The sequence below is a fragment of the Python bivittatus genome, unplaced genomic scaffold (assembly GCF_059951505.1).
Source record: "Python bivittatus isolate LINGU-HERP-01145 unplaced genomic scaffold, Pbiv_v1 ctg000480_np1212, whole genome shotgun sequence".
NCBI classification, from domain to species: Eukaryota; Metazoa; Chordata; class Lepidosauria; order Squamata; family Pythonidae; genus Python; species Python bivittatus.
The window spans coordinates 69,726,904-69,746,173 of NW_028277075.1; the positions used below are offsets into that span (position 1 = coordinate 69,726,904).

At 40.9% G+C, this 19,270-nt stretch overlaps 1 protein-coding gene across 1 annotated transcript in view; it reads right to left on the minus strand.

Annotated features, from left to right (window-relative positions):
- The window catches only part of CD6 (CD6 molecule), a 41,631-nt gene that overhangs the window by 12,058 nt on the left and 10,303 nt on the right, over nt 1–19,270 (minus strand). The window contains exons 2-4 of the mRNA XM_088145142.1: nt 11,528–11,593; nt 5,514–5,822; nt 2,627–2,932 (exon numbers count right to left, since the gene is read on the minus strand). Coding sequence (XP_088001268.1) covers nt 2,627–2,932; nt 5,514–5,822; nt 11,528–11,593 — 681 coding nt within the window. The remainder of the gene's footprint in view (nt 1–2,626; nt 2,933–5,513; nt 5,823–11,527; nt 11,594–19,270) is intronic.

Consider the following 19,270-nt stretch of genomic DNA (forward strand, 5'->3'; position numbering starts at 1 on the left):
GAAGGAGAAGATGAGCTGTAGGGCTCTTTGATATGGGTGTGGAGAGCTGGGGAGGTGGCCTTGGAGCAAATATTCAGAAACCATTACATAAACAAAAAAGACAGAAGCATTCCTTATATCCTGGGAAGGGAGACTGTATTCAGAAGAGACTCAGGCTGACTCCTCCTTGATTCACTGGGGTATAAGTGGGAGGGGAGGAAAATCAGACTTGCAAGTTTTTGTTACTATAGCCTATCTCAATAAAGTATAGTTCTAGTCTTCCTGTGGGGTCTCTTTCACGGTCTGGTTTACCTCGTAGGGCTAACAATGGGATACCACAGTCTCTCTCCTATCTTATTTAACATCTGCAGTACATGAAACCATTGGAAAGGTTGTTCAACTATTTGGAGTAAGATACTGCAGAGAGCCACAGAGGTGACCTTGGAGAAACTAAGCTGAGATGATGGTTGCCTGAGAAACAGAAAGTGTGAGAAAGAAGCTGAGACTGACTCCTCCCTAAATCACTAGTATAAGAGGGAGGGAGGGAGGGAGGGAGGGGAAAACTCAGCCAGGCTTTCAAGATTCTGTTACTCTAACCTATCTCAATAAAATAGTGTCACTGGTCTGAGATGGGCAGCTATAAAAGATGAATGAATGAATGAATGAATGAATGAATGAATGAATGAATGAATGAATGAATAAATAAATAAATAAATAAATAAATAAGAAAGAGAATAGTTCCAGTCACTTGTGGAGTCTTCTTCCTGACCTGGCCTACCTCACAGGCATCATCGATATGCAGATGATACCCAATGTTATTTCTGTATCCCAGACTGTCTGGCTGATGCAACAGAAGTCTTGAACTGATGCCTGGAGGCTATGAGGGTCTCGATGGGGAGAAACAGGTTTAGTAAGATAGAGTGGCAAAGGCCTCAGAAGCCATTTGATTCTGGGGGTAATTCCATCTTTTGCTCTGGACAAAGATTTGCAGTGCAATAGAGCTACTAAAAATGATGATGTGATGTTTGGCTGTGTTAATAGAAGCATAGTATCCTGGGTCTCAGGAAATAATCATTCACCTCTGTTCTGCACTGGTCAGGCTGCAGGCAGAGTATCAAGTCCAGTTTTTAATGCCACATTTTAAGAAGGGTATTAAGAATCTGGAAACCAAGTCTTATAAGGAATGGCCAAAAGGCCAGCATATGCTTAGTCTTGAGAAGAGAAGACTAAAAGAAGACATGATAGCCTATGTATTTAAAACCTAAAGTGTTAAGTCAAGCAGAGGATGGATCAGATGTGTCTCCTACTGCTTTAGAAAGCAAGATTAAAAGCATTACAAAGGAAACTGAAGATTTTCCTTAAGCTTTAGGGGAAACTTCCAGATTATAAAATGTATCCAGCAATGAAACAGACTACTTCAGAAGATGGGGATTTTTCTTTACTGGAGATATATAAGCAAAGACTGGATGGCCCATTCGTCAGGGATGATGTAATTTCAGATCCTGCAGTGAGCAAGAGGATAGAGTAGATCACACACAAGGTAACTACTATGATTGATTGATTGTTTGACTGATTTTCACCATCAGACTTGCAGTGGTCTCCTGTTTTCTTTGGAAAAAAACATACAGCCCATGGATGCTTACCTAGCCTTTTCTGAAAAAAGTCAAGAGACTCACATTGTGATGCAATTCTCCCCCTTCACTTAATTCTCTGTAGGATTTTCCATAGGAAAGACAGAAAAAGAAGATCAGGTTAATTCCGATGTTCATTTTCACAGTAACATGGGAATGAGGCCGAATATCCTGAGCTGTACTCTTCTGTGGATGTTCTCATCCTCCTCCATGTTTTGAAAATAAAGTTTTGCAACAAGGAACTTTTTGCAGCCATGGAGACTTATCATGTGATGCAGAACCCTGGAATGTCAACATCCTAACTCGTATTGGGAAAGACCATAGATTTAAAAAGCTCTCCAAAGTTTTAAAACTCCTACTCACATGACTGGCTGCCTAAATACGGCAGATTCCAATCCACGATTTTCCCCCAGTGGATAAAATAAATTCACAAAACCATTTTATAACCATGTACATTCATACCAAACTTGGCACAAATCTTCCTCTAATTAATGAGGTTACAAATCTAATTTAAATAGTCACAGATTTCCTCTAACTTATGTTAACCTAATTGCCATAAAGCATTTTTTTAAAAGAAAATAATAGCTGTTTTCAGTTCTGAATCCATACATTTCTCTGATACATGTTGCTGTAAAATCCAAATTCCTTTGTAGTAAGCTCCCTTTTTCAAACATTACAATTACTGTAGTGCCTTAGTAACGTGCCTTTTCCCACATGTTTCTTTGGGATAGGTTTTGACTGGGGAAATACAAATGCTAGTAGAACTTGTTTAATGCTAGCGTTCACCCAGTATCAAGTCCGGGGGAGAATGGAAATTCACTTCCTGTAGAACCTGTGATGGAATTTATTTACTTCTTTAGTGGGGGAGGGAAAAGAGAATGGCAAGGGGCGGGGGCGATAAAGATAGCATGTTTGTCTCCCCCACCTCCCTCCTTAGCTTGTTCATTCTACCGCAGATGAGAACATGAGAATAAGAATTTAACAGAGACCCTGAATAAGCCCTAGGTAGCAGTTACCATTGCATATCACTCCAGCCGCTCTGAACTGATCACACAGAGTGGCTTTGTTGTAGCGCCACTCACAACTGGCAAGTGAGTCTTCAGTCCCCGAACACTGGTAATACATCTTTCCCAGCAGTGTATGCTCGAAAGGCACCCTTGGTTCTAGAGCTTTGTCACTGCAGCTCAAGGAGTGGCAGAGCACATCAGCCTCATTCTGGTACCAGCTACCGTCACAGATGGTATTCCAGATGCCATGGTAATAGACCTCCACTCGGCCAGCACAAGCATCTAGTCCTCCTGACAGTCGCCACTCCTGGTGCTCTGCACATATGATGGAAAAGGAAAGGAGGCAGAGTTAATGGAGGGAAAATGGGTAGGAACTTGCCAGCTCTCTTATGCCACTTGCTGCAATGTGCAGCATAATATCAAGACTTTGGGTGTCCTGCAGCCCTATTTGGGCACTCGCCCGAACAGGTAGACAAGTGAAAGTGGGGAAGAAACAAGAGCATGCAGGTGGCCCCACTCCTGCCTCTCTTTAGCCTCAATACTTTTAGCTAAGCAGTTTGAAGGGAAGCAATGCTTGTGTCGTCTGGAAAGTGAATAAACTGTGCTTTATTTCAGTCCTGGGTCATGCGGAGAGCTTATCAACCCTGCAAGGTAAACCAGACCAAGAAACAGAGGCCACCTAAGCCTAAAACTATATGTATTAAGATTGGCTATAATAACAGAGTCTTGCAAGTCTGAACGTGCTTCCGCTCCTCCCTCTTCTGTACAGTATATCATGTGAATTCGGGGGCTGCCTGCCTGAGATGTTTTCATGACCTCCCATCCCCATCTGAGCCTCTGCAATGTTTATCTCCTGGTTGCCTTGGTCAAGGATCTTCTCTCTCTCCAGCAAGGTTGTCCTCTTTACTCTCCACAGAGCTGTGCTCACATCTAATTCAGGGCCAGGGCCCTTCCCCTTCAGGCCTTCTGCTTGAATCTGTGGCGTTTGGAGAGAAGTGGATGTGAGGCTGCTTGGATGACCCATTTCTACAGAGAGTGAGCCCTTTATGTCTTCAGGCAAATCTCTGAAAGAGATTTTAGCTATGGGCTAAGTACCTGGGTGGCATATTGATAAAGTAGCACAGTTTCAAACTGGAGGGAACTGGGACAGTCCTGGCCTTAAACAAAGTGAGGCCATGGCTGATGTGGGTCTTCCGGACTGTGTGGCCGTGTTCTGGAAGTTTTGGTTCCTAATGTTTTGCCAGCACCTGTGACCAGCATCTTCAGAGTGCAGGAGCACAGACAGGAGCAGTTCTCTCTGTGCCCAGGATGATGTGACCCTTTGTGGGTATTTATAGAGATCAGCCAGGGTGTCTGTGGGGGGCGGGGGGGTTGTGGGTTAACGAGTGGCTGCTTGTTTTGGTGATTAGAATATGTGTGTATCTTCCTGGGGGTTAGGCAGGGTTTTTTCTGTTGAGTTGTTAACGAGGGGCTGCTGAGGGTGATTAGCATGTTCATTGTGTGAACTGTTCACACATCCTGGTGGTTGAGCTGAGTTCGTTGACCTTTTACAGGCTGTATTTTTCAGGACTGGTACCCAGGTTTTGTTGATTTTTAGACTCTCCTCTTTTTTATTGAAACTGTGCTTGTGTTTGTGAATCTCAATGGCTTCCCGGTATAGCCTGGTATAGTGGCTGTTGGTGTTGTCCAGTATCTCTGTGTTTTCAAATAGGATTTTGTGTCCAGTGTGCTTGAGAGCATGTTCAACTACTGCACATTTTTATGGTTGCTGTAGTCTGTAGTGTCTTTCATGTTCTTTTATCCTGGTCTGGATGCTGCGTTTTGTGGTCCCGATGTATACTTGTCTGCAGCTGCATGGTATGAGGTATACTCCTGCGGCGGTGAGGGGGTCCCTTTTGTCTTTTGCTGATTTTAGCATTTGTTGTATTTTTCTGGTGGGTCTAAAGATTGTTTGGAAGTTGTGTTTTTCCATCAGTTTTCCCATGCGGTCCGTGACCCCTTTGATGTAGGGCAGAAATACTTTGTTGGTGGGGGGCTGTTTTTCTTCTTCAGTTGCGTGTTGTTTTCTTGGTTTGATGGCTCTTTTTATTTTGTTCTTGGAGTAGAAGTGGTGATGAGGACATGAATGACAACAGAGCCTCCTGATCCAGAAAAGGTCCCAACTGGTGCATAAGATAGAGTTTTGTAAAAGCCCACCTGGCCATGGCCTTCATTTGCCCTTGAAGCAGGAACCATGAATCCTAGAAGCTCCCCAGACTGTGAACCAGCATTGCATGGGAGCACAGTTCTGCCCAAAACTAAAGGCAGACTACTTACAGAATAAGAGGGCTTCCAAATCTACAGTTTTGTTGGAATTAAATCTGAGCCTGTTTCATGCCCTCCAGATCCTAAACGCCTCCAGCCACTGGGACAGGTCCTTGACAGTATCTCCTGTTCATCTCAGGATGGAGATATACAACTGGGTGTCATCTGTGTACTGATGATACTTTACTCCATGCCAAGGTGTGCTGTCCCCTATCATTTTCATGTAGTTGTTAAATAATTTGGGGAAGAGGGTAGAGCCCTCAGGCACCCACAGCAGAGGTCCTGTACACTTGATTCTCATCCCTCCACTACAAGTAACTGAAACCAACTGTTCAGAGAGGGAAAGAACCCAAGTAAACGGTGCCCCCTGCTCTCAACCCCTGAGGGCAGTCCAAAAGGATACCATGCCTTGTGGTACTGAATGGTGCTCAGAGGATTGGGACGGTCACACGTCTCCTATCCTGTCCTGCCACAGGTCACCAACATAAGTAATCAGTGCTATCTGGGTCCCATATCCAGGCCTGAACCCTGATGAACATTAATTAAATATGAACACAAATAATAGAAATTTAGTTAAGTTCTATCCACAAACCTAAACAAATCACACCGGCATCTTCCTTGTGTCCACAATCATGGTTCGTCTCAGACAGACAATCCCATAGATACGATTCATTCCCCAAGCATTTCACTTCATCCAAATGGATGGGGCCTGTCCCCTTTTGGAAATGAGAGCCATTGAGAGCCTGAATGGCTGAACCACAGCCAAGTTGCTGGCACACGACTTCAGCATCAGCCAGGTCCCAGTTGTCATCACATACAGTGCCCCAAGTACCCATGACTTCCAACTCGACCCTGCCCGAACAATTGCTTCCTCCGTCCATCAAACGTAATCTCTGAGTTTCTGCAAGGTAAGAAGTTGACATATTAAAGACAATCACAGGTCATGCAGCTGTAGACTGAAACAATAGGAAGATAATAAATATAGCTGGGGGAAATCTACAAGATTTTCTATACCTAAATTAGCTGTGTTACAAGTTCCTTGAATTACAGTGTGAGGTGGTTTCTAGATGAATATCTCCTAACAATGTCAGTCAAAAAAACATAGTGCAACTGTTCTGACTTTTCTTCTTTGACAGATTTGGGGATGGGATAAATGCCTCAGAACAGAAAACATACTTAGAGTCTATGGAGCTTTTTCCATTGCTGTTTGAAACACTCTCTACCCATCCTTAAGGCAGTGGAAAACAATACAGGCATGACATTTGCTGTCCCTGTTGCTGATCCCTGTCCTGGCTGTACCGCTTTTGTTTCATGTCACTGTCAGTCCCTTGCCTTCCCACAAAGGTAATGGGGCACAAAGCCTAACAGATTTCATACATCCTGAGGCTGTTTCTTGATGGTGTAGGAATAAGGGAAGAAAATGCAACTTTAATAGCAATATAGCTAAGGACAGCTTAAGTTTGTCTCATTCAAGGGCTGGGGACAAGATGGAGGCACTGTCATAACAAGAACATGTTGCCAGGGCATGTTTGTGCCACGGTTAGATGCAAGTGGGAAAAGCTCTAAGTGACTATAGAAGAAGATGGTAGGTTATTTTTATTCCACCGCTCATTTTCTTATAACCATTCAAGGCATGATGAATGAACCCTCAGAGAGTTTCCTTTTCTAGTTTCCTATTTGCTGGAAATTATTTTAAGTGACGTTCCCATTTATAGAATGAAGGTCTACAGCCCAGTAGTAACAGTATGGTAGAACTTTTATCCCACCATAACAAAAATTTAATGTTCAATAACAAGGCCAGAACATAACAGCAGAATGAGGTGATGATAAAGTGGGTTGCACCATGTCAGGTGATAAGGAGTTGACTTTTTGATCATTCTATCATGTACCAAAGTTCCTGCTAAAAAAAAAACCCCTTATGTGGTACCAATAGAAGAGAATATATGTAGCTCAAGGTTGAACTGTGGAGTCCTTGGGGTTCTCTGAGCTTGGTTGTTTTCTTGCAAACGTTTCGTTACCCGGCTAGGTAACATCTTCAGTGATGTTACCTAGCTGGGTAATGAAACATCTGCAAGAAAACAACCAAGCTCAGAGAACCCAAGTACTCCACAACCCCCCCACCCACCCACCCATTAGAAAGAAAAGTTCAAAGTTGGCTCACACCCTATTGTGTCAGCCTCTGACTATAATGCCAGTAGCATTTTTTTAAAGATCAGAGAGTGTGGAGAATGCGAAATGATACAGCCCATTGTTCTCCTTCAGGTGTCATCATCCACTTCATTCTGTGCTGAATGTGTCAGCTGCCTTAAGTACTGAGAAATCAAATGCCGTAGCTGCACATGGGAATCCATCTGAGATACGTTCTGATAGCACAGAATTCAATTGTTGGGAAATCTCTGCAACCTGAATTTTAGCTGAGGGGCATTCTCATTGATAATGTGGTGCAGAGGATGAGAAAATGTCTTGAGGATTTGAGAGTGTTTTCCCTCCTCTTCCTCTTCAGAGCTATATGTACAGGCACACATCCTCCCTCTCCAAAGAAGAACATGAACATTTAAACGATTTCAAAAATCCCTTATATTAGATGACACTTGGAGCACAAAGGAGCAAATGACATTCAATTTGGCTTTCTATCAGAGCTTTCAAGAAGTTGAAAAGTCCCATTAAGCAGGTATGAAACTGTTATGGAGAAAAGGCATACGTGGGTATTGTGTACAGTACTGATTTACTGCTCTTCTAGAACACATACACACACTTCAATTGGATTGACAAAACTAATGCTCCGAGGTGGATTAACTGTCAGGGAGTTCACAACATCCCAAGATGGATTCTGCCAAGAGCCACCCCACCCCATAGAAATCACCAGCACCACCTAATGGGTCCCAAAAAAGGTCACTAAAAAAGAAGTAGAAATCACTCTCCCCCACCCTAGTCCTCTTATCAGTGAGGTGGATAAACACAAACTACCACCCACACAGCTTCCTGCCTCTTTGATAAAAAATGTCACTGAGGTGAGTGTGCATGGAGCTCAGAGCAACCACAAATACCAGTGCTAAGGTAAACGCCTCTGCCTGGGAAGAATCCCAGTGGGGCACTTAGCTATTCTTGCACCACAGATCTCCAGGGTCCCACTGAGCACTACTACACACCTGAAAATATTAGAGCTGTTCTGTTTCCAAACGGAAAAGCAGATTATATTCCTTGACAATCAGGAGTAGATGGGGTGGAGGTAGTGGAAGCTGGCCAGCTTATCCCCACCCAATCTTTATGCACATGGATTTTGGAGAGCAATTACAAGGCCATCCCAACTTCTGAATTAATGGTCCATCATCATATTTTGGGATGCTATTGTTCTGAATTGTCTATCTTCCATCAGCTGTCAGAACAAAGCAGTGAGATGAAGGATATGCCTGTCAGACAGGTACATTTAATCTTTCTGTGCCGCTGAAGAAGACAATGGTGTTTGAAAGATTAAGACTTGGAATGTAAGACAAAATGAAGAGAAAAAGAAACAGAGAAGACGCAGAGTGGTTTTGATGGGAATAAAAAGTTCTTTTGGAAATGGAGAAGGATAAACAAGGAACCTCCAGCAGAGTGAACAGAATTGCAAATGAAGTGATAAATGATTTGGGGTGAAACTGAAGTAAGGGAATGCCAGAAAGAGCATTTTAAAGATTTCTATGGGAACTATAAACATACTAGTCTGCATTACCAGCTTGCTTTGGCATGAGTGTGGTCCACTGACCATTTCTCAAGGACAGGAATGCATGATGTTGTCTTTCTTCTCCACCGCCAGCCACCTCTGCACATCATTTCCTCCTATGCATCAAAAGTAGTGTTTTTAACTTGGGTCAGTTCAAGCAGTGGTGTCTGATTTGCCTGCTTCACTTTGTTTTAGCAAAGGCAAAGATCTCCATTTCATTTGGCTGTTGAGTCTGGTAGCAGAAGCACTCCCTCCGGTCACTGATCACTGCCCTCCATGGCCGTATTATTTTTACAAGTTCACCAATGAGGTGAAACACTGGCTCTTTTCTTTTACAAGTTCAATAATAGAGCAGTGAAATGGCGGACTTTTCTTTTTGTTCTTCTTCCTCCTTCTCCTCCTTCTTCTTGGTGAACTGGATAGATGTTCCGCCACTTTTTCCCTCTGACCTCAGTGACAGGAAAAATGATAAAACTGTAGTGTTTTCCTCTTTGCCCATCAGGGAATATGCTGATGGGAAAATGTCAAGTATAAGGGAGAGTCAATGGAGGAGGTTCATTCAAAAGAAATTATGCGTTCTCAAGGTCCCTCCTACAGAAATGAAAGTGATTGGAGCTTGTTTTCCTGACACAGATGGGAAAGATAAAGAAATCCAGGGGGATCCACCGATCAGGGCCCATGGTAAATACAGTCTGCAGAGCACATCAGGCCATCATCTTGGCCAAAGCAGAGGAAATTCAAAAAGGCATTTCTTAACCCTGCTTCATTTCCAGTCATCCCATGGATAGGAGCTGAGCAACTTTAAGGCTTCAGTACAGAAAAGCCATAGCAATAGATTGATGAAAGTGAGGTCATGAATGCTGTGGAAAAGTTGAAAAATGGCAAATATGCAAATATGGAGTGGTGTAATTTGAAATATATTACAATTCACAAGTGATTTGCTTATGGAATGGCTGAGCAACCAGTAATGTACAAAGGCTGCATCTATGCCTGTCAGTCTGGAGAATTATGTTACTATTCCCTTGCACAAAGGGGAAAGTAGCAAGAGTGAATGTAGTAAAACAGGAAGAGAAAGGGACTGAATAAAAAAGTGAGTGATCACTATGAAAGAAGTATGTTGAGGTACTTTGGTCATTTAGAGAAATGAGTAAGGGATTAAATCACAAATCAAATGTATGAAAGAAGAATGAATGGGTCAAGAGGAGGGGGAAGATGGAGAGAATAATGACTTCATAAAATTGATGAGCTTCTCAAACAGACAGTGGTGACAAATTAAAAAAACAATGTATGAAGTAGCATATGGATGTGAAGGAAGCAAGGATGGTTTGCAAGAACACGAAGATATGGAGACACAAAGTGAATGATGTTGCTGCACACTAGACTTAACAACATTTCCTTTCTTTTTCTTTTATTTCCTGAATTTAATTCCTTTGTCACTCTTCAGCACTTTGTATAGCATTGTTTACCCCCAAAAGGTAGTGATAGCATATATCTACAGACAACATCTTTGCTCATGCATTTGTGCTTTGGTGTATCACCAACTTCCAAGTGTGTTGAACAGCAAATATTTGCATGCTTCACGTTTCTGAGCTGCCTGCCTGATACTAGAAGTCTGCAAAGAAGCAACATGTCTCTCCCTGAGCCCATCTTTTTTTTTTTTTTTTTTTTTTGAAGTCAACATCAAAAGCACTACTTTGGGGCTCCCCCAGCATGGAAACAGCAAGTGTTATGAAGACAGCACAACCTTTCTGAGTGACTCTACAACAATGGCAGTCTTGCCCAAAGAAGCTGTTTGCCAGAGACTTTTGTTATTTTGTTGCTAGGTGACCTCCTTATTTTTTCCCAATTATTAAAATTAAAAGCTTTCTTCTGAAATCTGATGCCGATTTTTTTTTGCCTTCCTTTCATTTCTTCAATTTTAATAAGTTCATTTTTAATTTTATTATTGTTTAATCATATTCTAACAGAGGGTTATGGGGGAGGGTGAAATATGAATCTCTAAAACAAATAAAAAGGAACCGCTTAACAGTAACGTGCAAATTAAAAATCACATTCTCTGCTCCAGTTCACTCCAACCTGATGTGTTTTTCATGTTCAGCCACTTCTTTTCTCCAACCTGCCCAGGCGGTTGGAGTGACTGGTGAAGCAGAATAAAAGTGAGGCATTTTCTGTTCTTCCCACCCTATTTCTCCCCTCCCCCTCCTGCCCATGGAAAGCAATCTTATGGGCAACATTAATTGCTGATTTGAGGGGAAAAAAAGATAAGAGACAGATTGAGGCTATTTCCTCATTGGTCTTTTACAGCATCATCCTTCCATTGCAGTGCTGAAATAAGTGTAATAAGGACAGGCTTTCAACCATCTCAGAATTGGTTGGATGAAATTGTAAAATAGTATAAATCATTACTGAGGAACTGGCCCAAGAAACGGAGCAGCAGAGATCATTCAGAAGAGATCATAAATGTAGAGTTTTACAATATGCAACTTAAATAAGGAAATTACTTGCTAGTTGTCCCTGACGTGCATTCCCAAAGAGTTGGCTGAACCATGTCATCATCCCCATAAAAAATATCTCTGGTTGGTACATATAGAACTTCATGACAATGGAGGAATATAACAGGGGCGTATGCAGCATTTGGTCAAAAATGTCAAAATGGCCACAATGAACATAAAAACAGATTGATCACACAATCAGGCCACCATCTTCACTTTTTTGACCCTACCCTTCACAGACCCTGATGACATGGACAAAAACAGCCACGTGAGTCATTCCTTATTTTTACATTCTCTGCATCAGGGTTCCAGGCCTGCCAAGTAATATTTGTCACCTCATCCTAAGAGCAAAACACACCCTAAGTTTAAAAGGGTTCTTCCTAACTAGAGTTTTCCCTCCCATGTTTTTACCTGGTTCTGCAGTTGTGCTGCTGTTGGTATTTCTGAGAGCAGAATGTTCAGCTGGCTTGGGCTGGACTGAAATTAAAACAAAGAGGATTTAAAATGAAATGTCACCAGTATTTGCATCCAAGACCCCAACAGAAAAACAGCATTTCCACCCCTAACCTGAAACCATAGAACAGCCATAAATAATCTGAAAGAATGCCACTGTGTCTAATTTAGGACTCGTTCAAACTTGAGAAGTGATATTTGGTATGTTTTGAGTAGCAAACTCTTGAAAAACCCAATCTTATGGTTGGAATATTTTTGGAGATTCTTTCTAGTAGCAGGTACTATCTTTTCAATATGGATCAAGTTGGACTTATACGTATCAAAGCTTTTGATCCCTCTTGCAATCAATCGGCGTGAAAAAAATTAAGCAGATAACAATAATGTCACTGAGAAAATGTTTTAATGTATTCACGAGAACTATTCACTCCAAATATTAATCTGGAAAAATCCCACAAATATTAAACTACAAAACAACATAATAATGTATACATTCTAGCAGTTAAAATTGTAAACACTTGTCATTTTTTCCCAAGAAACATTATTTTAACCTGTTCCAATTTACTTCTGGTTCTATTTAAACAAATATCAATGTTTTAAACTGCAGTAGAAGTTCACTTTTATTTTAAATATTTCCCATCTCTGATTTTTATTCCAAGGCTACTGAAATTAGTCGATAAGAGTACTTCATTCCAGTACCATAGTTTACCTGCTGCTTAGAACCAGAGATTATTTTGAAAATGAAGTTCCAACTTATTATGAGAAAGTGTTAAATAATAAAATACTGCACTTGATTAAGTAGTCAGTAATTCCTGGAACCTTACTCCGGAATAAATAAGTTCATCATTAGGTTGCTTTTGTTGCAAAAGATTCACAGGTAACCTCTTTAGAAATGATCAGATCAACGGACCTTATGTATGATTCCAAGCAGTGCCCCAATAAGACCTATGAAATTATCAGAGCTGTATCAAGCATTGCTTAATGAAATTAATTTCAGAGAATATTGGTTATTCTCTGCCCATTTGATATCCCTGTCCCATTCAGCCCATTATCAATGGCACTCCGCAAAAAGAATACTGTATCTGCTTAAAACGTTGACTAGATGAATGCTTATCATCTCCAGGCTCAAATCAGCTAATGAAAGATGGATGGATCTTGCGCAATAGTAAAGCTCTAGAAAATGTGCCATCCAAACTGGTGCTGAGCAATGCCATTCTTCTCTATTTTTTCCTATCACTTCTTGCTCAGTAAAGAAAGAGAATTTGCTTTAGGCGTCTCTTTCAAAGGAGAAGAGAACTTTGGAGACATTCTCACAGGTGGAGTATTCTTGTACTTCTAAGCACTTACATGTCGGCCATGGGGTTGATGTGAATATCTATCTTTCGCTGGGCAATTATTTTCCCTAGTGATCCACAGCCTCCCTGGCTTCCCACACTTCCATTAGATTCCAGGAGAAGAACCAGAAGGAAATTCATCCCAAGGTAGGCTTTTGAGCAGTGAGATTACTATTAGGGCTAAAGGGGAGCCTGCCATTGAGGAACAGTTGGAGAATTTTTTCCCCTCATTTCAGGCAGATCATGGCAGGTTTTAATTCCTGTTTTCCTGTACCAAAAACCCCTTACTATTCAGATGCTATCGCTCTTGATTAATGAGCAAAGGAGGTCTCAGTGGGAGATCATTCTGAATTTTTTGCAGAGTTAGCATCTGAACTCAGACTAAGTGTATGCATGATCTGAAATTAATTTAAATGACTGACATGACCTGAATGCCATTTTTACAGAAAATTTAAATATGCATGCATTGCGGAAAGTGAGTTTTGTGAGAGTTAGTTCTGATGCTGTCAGTAACAGATGCGAGCAAATCTGACCATTACAAAACCAGATAGAAACAAGCCAGCCCACTCAAAAGAGGAGACCAAGTAGTCTGCTATTTAAGGCAGGGAATTAAATGGAACACAAGAAGGTTTAAACACTCTTACTATAATTAAGACTACTGCTTGAACAGCTGAAACCCACAGAGTGATGGCTTTCCAACTTTCTTCAATCAGGATTACTTATCCAAAGTTCTTGGATTTTTTGTCACCTTGCCTGAGTGATTCCAGTCCAGTTTGAATGGGGGAAGTCTAACCGTCAGCCAGTTTGGGGCAGTAGTTAAGGTGCTGGAGTAGAAACCAGGCATTCTAGGCCTCCCTTAGGCATGAAAGCCGGCTGGGTGACTTTGGGCCACTCACTCTCTCTCCATCCAACTCACTTCACAGGGTTGTTGTTGTGGGGAAAATAGAAAGCAGGAACATTTAATATGTCCCTTTGATTTCTACAAAATAAAGATGGGATATGAACCTAAGAATAACTTTGCTCTCAACGTTGGCAAAACATTCCATTTCATTTTAGTACTGCATAAATAATATTCAGACCTAAAAAATACCATGTATGTTGTATTTAATAATCTTACAATTATAACTTAGCTTACATTAACAGCTATTTTAAAACGAATTAAACGTTTACTGATCAAAAGCAAACGACCACCTTAATACATTAAACAGGTTCTCTGTAATATTTCATTTTTTTAGTAATTTTCTCAGATTAAAGAAGCACTATATATTGCATTTAATAAATTTCCAATAACTTATATTAATAAGCAGTTACTTATAAGAAACTAATTAAACTGCTAAATGAAAAAAGCTTTATGTCTAAGTTTTCACCTGGTTGGTTTCCATCCTCTAAAAGGCACTGAATGCTTGGGAAGAAGCAAATAGTGAGGGACCCCATCAACTTAAGACACAGCCTACTAAACCTCACCATCTTTTTCTTGAAAGTAAATCCATCCTACACTTCTTTGACAGGAAAATCAACTGAGTGACAAGTTCTCCTGGAGAAGAGAAAGCAAATGGCCACTTTCTCAGTCAATAATATCACATATTCTTGAAAATGTGCATCTTCTCCTTCCCATATTTCTTTTAACTTAGACTGATGAAGACACACGTTTCTCTCTGAAAAAACTCAAAACAGAATATTTTCTCTGGAAATGCAGCAGGGCTCCAGTCAGTAGTAGTCTGGTAGCACCTTTTCCAACTAATAAATTTCATTAAAAGTCATAAGCTGCAACTCATAAAAGCTTATACTTTTCAATAAAAATTGTTAGTCGGAGAAAGTGCTACCAGATTCCTCCTGATTTTTGCCACCATAGACTAACACAGCTCTTCTCCTACAGAGGCTCTAAGTAATCTTTGCCTCCAAGAAGATGTGACATACAGTATAATGCACACATAGCTTTCTGGGGGCAAATAATATTGCAGCATTGTGAATTTGCCTTCTTTGGATTTATGCTACTAGAGGAAAATCTGTGGCCCTTGAGATGTTGCTGGACCATCACCAATAATCAGGAATGACTGGAGTCAGAATCCAAGGACAACTGGAGGAGTGTTTACTGGTCTATGCAGTTGAGAAAAGCATAAAAGAAATACAACTAATCAGTGAAATGTTTAAAATGTGCATCACAGGATTTAACAATCTTTTACAAAACAGCAGGAACAATGTAAAATAATGCACACAAAAGAAAAACATGGAACTCTTTAAAAAATATAATAAAATGTTCTATCAGTGGCACAGGCCAGGTTCCCTCACTGCTAAAATTGCACAAAGACAAACAGACAAAGAGTTTTCCATCTTGAAGTGTAGTGATCTTTCTCTCCGCTCTGGTAAAGTCTCCTGCTCTCAAAAGCCCCCTGTGGGATCTCAGAGACTTCCAAAGGTTGTTCCAATATTGTTCCTTTCAATGTGATAGAAATGGAAAATCATGGGTCTACTGAAACCAGAGGTTTTTCCCAAATGGCAAATATGTGTTGTGATGTCACGATGCAGGTGGCATCAAATTCATTTATCTAGTTGTTTGTCCTGCATACACACTCATGCCCATTATTTTTTGGAGTGAATTCCAAAAGACTTGGGCAAAGGTGGCCATCGGCCCAGGAAATGATGTGCACCCTGCAAGCCCTGTGACTCTACTTTTTAAAAAATATTCAGCATTAGAAGGATAATTCTTCTCTACCTAGGCATGCTTAAAAATGTAAGCCATTGTATAGAGCTTCAGCTGAAAAAGAGTCAGTTAAGATTGTGCCTCTGGAAGTTAGAGAGCTTAGAGGAAACTCTGAAAGCATCTTTCAGGTGAAAAAGCCCTATAAAACCAACTTTCAGTAGAAACTAATATGTGTAGCTCAGGGTTGAACTGTGGAGTCCTTGGGGTTCTCTGAGCTTGGTTCTTTTCTTGCAAACGTTTCGTTGCCCGGCTAGGTAACATCTTCAGTGCTAGAATGGAGTGGGGTTTGCTCTCTGTTTATATACTGTGGCCTGCCCTGCCGGTGTTGGTGCGGGTGGGGTTTTTGTTTTGTTTTATTTTTTCCCTCTGGTAGTTCCTTGATTAGGGTATTGTTCACTGTTTGATTGTATGTCTGGTGGTGATCTTGGTGTTAATCTCTGCTTATCTGGATGACGATTGCTGGTGAGGAGATGTTCTGGCCTTTTGTTTTCCTTTTTATTGTCTCTTTTGAATAGTGTGTAGATGTTGTTTATCTGTTGATGGCTGCCTTGTCTGAATACCAAGATTCCAGGAATTCCCTTGCATTTTTGGATTTAGCTTGGTCTAAAATGCTGTCAGTTTCCCAGTTGACACTATGGTTAAGTCTGTCCATGTGTTGTGAGATTAAGGAGTTTTCATCGTGTCTTCTGACTGCTAGTTGCTGTTCATGGATGTGCTCTGCAGAACTGTGTATAAACAGAGAGCAAACCCCATCCCATTTTAGCACTGAAGATGTTACCTAGCCGGGTAACAAAACATTTGCAAGAAAACAACCAAGCTCAGAGAACCCCAAGGACTCCACAAACCAACTGTCAGCCCATCTAGGATGCCCTTCCCTCCCCTTCCCTTCCCTTATGCTTGTTTAATATAAAGAACGATAGCTTGATTTAAAGACAGAAAACATGATTGTTAAAATAAATAAAGTCCTGCTGTTCATAATGAAATTACTGCTGTCTCAGTTTTTACAGTTCATTATGCTAATGCTGTGTTTGCACTGAGAAGGAATGAGTGGGAAATCTTGTTGGTTTTCTTCTTTCCTGATTCTTCCTTCATCCTCCACCAGTGGGGGGGGGGCAGGGAGGGGGAATTCAGGTGGCAGAAGAAAAAAAAGAAAAAAGAAGTAAAAAAGAAAAAGAGGAGGAGGAGGAGGAGAGGAGAGGAGAGGAGAGGAGAGGAGAGGAGAGGAGAGGAGAGGAGAGGAGAGGAAAGGAAAGGAAAGGAAAGGAAAGGAAAGGAAAGGAAAGGAAAGGAAAGGAAAGGAAAGGAAAGGAAAGGAAAGGAAAGGAAAGGAAAGGGAGCTCTGCTTACAAGTTTAGCAGTCATATCTATCAAAACAGTATCTCTTGGAGCATTAATGCTGTCAGTTCCCAAATTATAAACTGTATACAGGAGTAAGAAAATACACACACACACACACACACACACACACAAAGGTCCAGCCCCACACAGAATCCAATATCTATAGAGGCAATACCTTTATTATGCCAACTAATGTTTTAAAGAACTGTAAATTTCTTTTGGCTTAATGAAAAAATTGCTTCTTTGGATTTTGGGGTATTGTTTTGTTTTATACAACCAGAACAGCCGTAGATATTCAAAGCCTTTGTACCTCATTCTAAGATAACTCAAGATCCATGCACACTATTTGCAATTCTAGATATTCCCACAGCTCAGGCCAAAATAAACTGGCTCCATTGCCAAGTACAGTTGAGAGTGGGACTGCTAAGAAGTAGCGTGAGGCTGGAGCTACTTATAGTGCCAAGAGCCCATAAACCAGGGGTTCCTAAACTTTTTGCCATCACACCTCTCTTTTAGTGTACATGCCACTCCTAAAAATCCAAACATCAAAATGAACACAAATGAACAACGAAAACAATACAATGAAACTTGATTTTTTAATAAAACCTAAAAATAAAAAAGCAAAGTTTGTGCCTCCTCTATCACCATGTTACTCACGTGAAACTAGTATTTTGGGAAAGAGGAATGTATTGTAACAATGTACAACTAAAAAGTTCTTCACACCTCCCCTGGACTCCATCTAACTCTAACCCAAACCCTAACCCTAACCCCAAGGGAGGTTCACCTCTGTTTAGGAAACCCTGCCATAAACAAAGATCTCCTCCAAAGCTTTGTGAGTGGAGAGCCCTGATAAACCCACAGTTTCTACAAAGTCAACTCAGCCATTTCACTCCAATCCTCTTTCTGTCCAGGCTGTTTATGGAGAAATGGGAACAATATTTCTTTAAGGGCTCAGAAGTAAAGAATCTCTTGCAGAGCTTTGGTTCTGAGCCGCTTCAGAGAAATAGCATTTTCCCTTGTCCAGCCACAAATTTTGCTTGATATTTAAAGTTTGACCAAATCCAGTCCATCCTCCCTAGTAGCAAATGGATCCCTTCCTAGGCTTGCAACACTATTTTCATCCGGGCACGGGAATGTGACTGTTATGAGGCTTATGTAATATAACCATAACATGCAGAAATCATTATTAAGGGTATGAGAATCAGATCTGATTTGAACTGATTCAAATTTCATAATTTATTTGCTTTGAATTTGTAATTCAATAAGTTGGTCTGATTTCTAAATCTAATCGCCAAACTGAACCAGACTGCCAAATTAATTTGGAAAAAGTTTATTTGTACATGCGGGAAATATTGCTGAATTGCCTCGAAGCCTTTCAAGCGTGATTTATAGGACACGTTTCTTTCAAAAAATTCTGAGAAGCAGAAATAAACAGCTAAAGATGAGTCAGTGGAACTCATCTGCCGTTGGGATGCTTTTATCCATGTATCAAATCACCAGCTATTGCTGCTGTTAGCTAGCTTGCCTGGATTCGCACTTAGATAAAGCCTTGTTCTGATCAAGGCAAAAAATTAATCCTAGGTCTGGGGAACCTGTGGCTTTCTAGACTGCAGTGCCCACCAGCCCCATCCCGCATGGCCAGGAACGATGAGACTTTGTCGTCCAGCCTCAGTTGCGAGGCCACCGGCTCCCCGCTCTGTAGACGCCAGGACAGTACATAACGTGTATAGCCACAAGGCCAGTAGAGTCCCTCCAGAGATGACTGCCAAAAGACAATTTGCAATATCATAGAAGGACATCATGAAATATACGTAGTGATTCTATACCTTAAGGCCATACAATCAGTGTAACGGAAATCCATTAATATTTTAAGGGGAGGGGGGTTTAATTGTTGGGTTTGTTTTTTTTTTGCCTTAGCCAACTTCTTTGTCCCACCCTGACCAAATTTTAGGTGCAGAATACAGCAACCGCCCAGCACCAAAAATATACTTTGCCACAGTTTCCGCTCTGCTAATTCCCTCGAACATCATTTTGCAGGGAAAAGGCAAATGGCAAATCTAAGAAGCAAGCAAGCAATTAGTATCGCATACTCATTCCAAAATATTTAACGATCACCTTCGTATCTCGGCTGAGTACCCTTAAGTGCAAATATATAAACCGGGTTTTCCAATAATACAAACTAAAACATCAACATATATTTTGTTTTATATTCATACAAATCCACTGATTCAGTGAAACATCTGGAAGAGGTTATCTTAGAATTTGCTGTGTGACTTAGTCCAATAAAAAGTTATTGAAAAGCCTCATAGGTTTTCCAGGAACACTCTTATA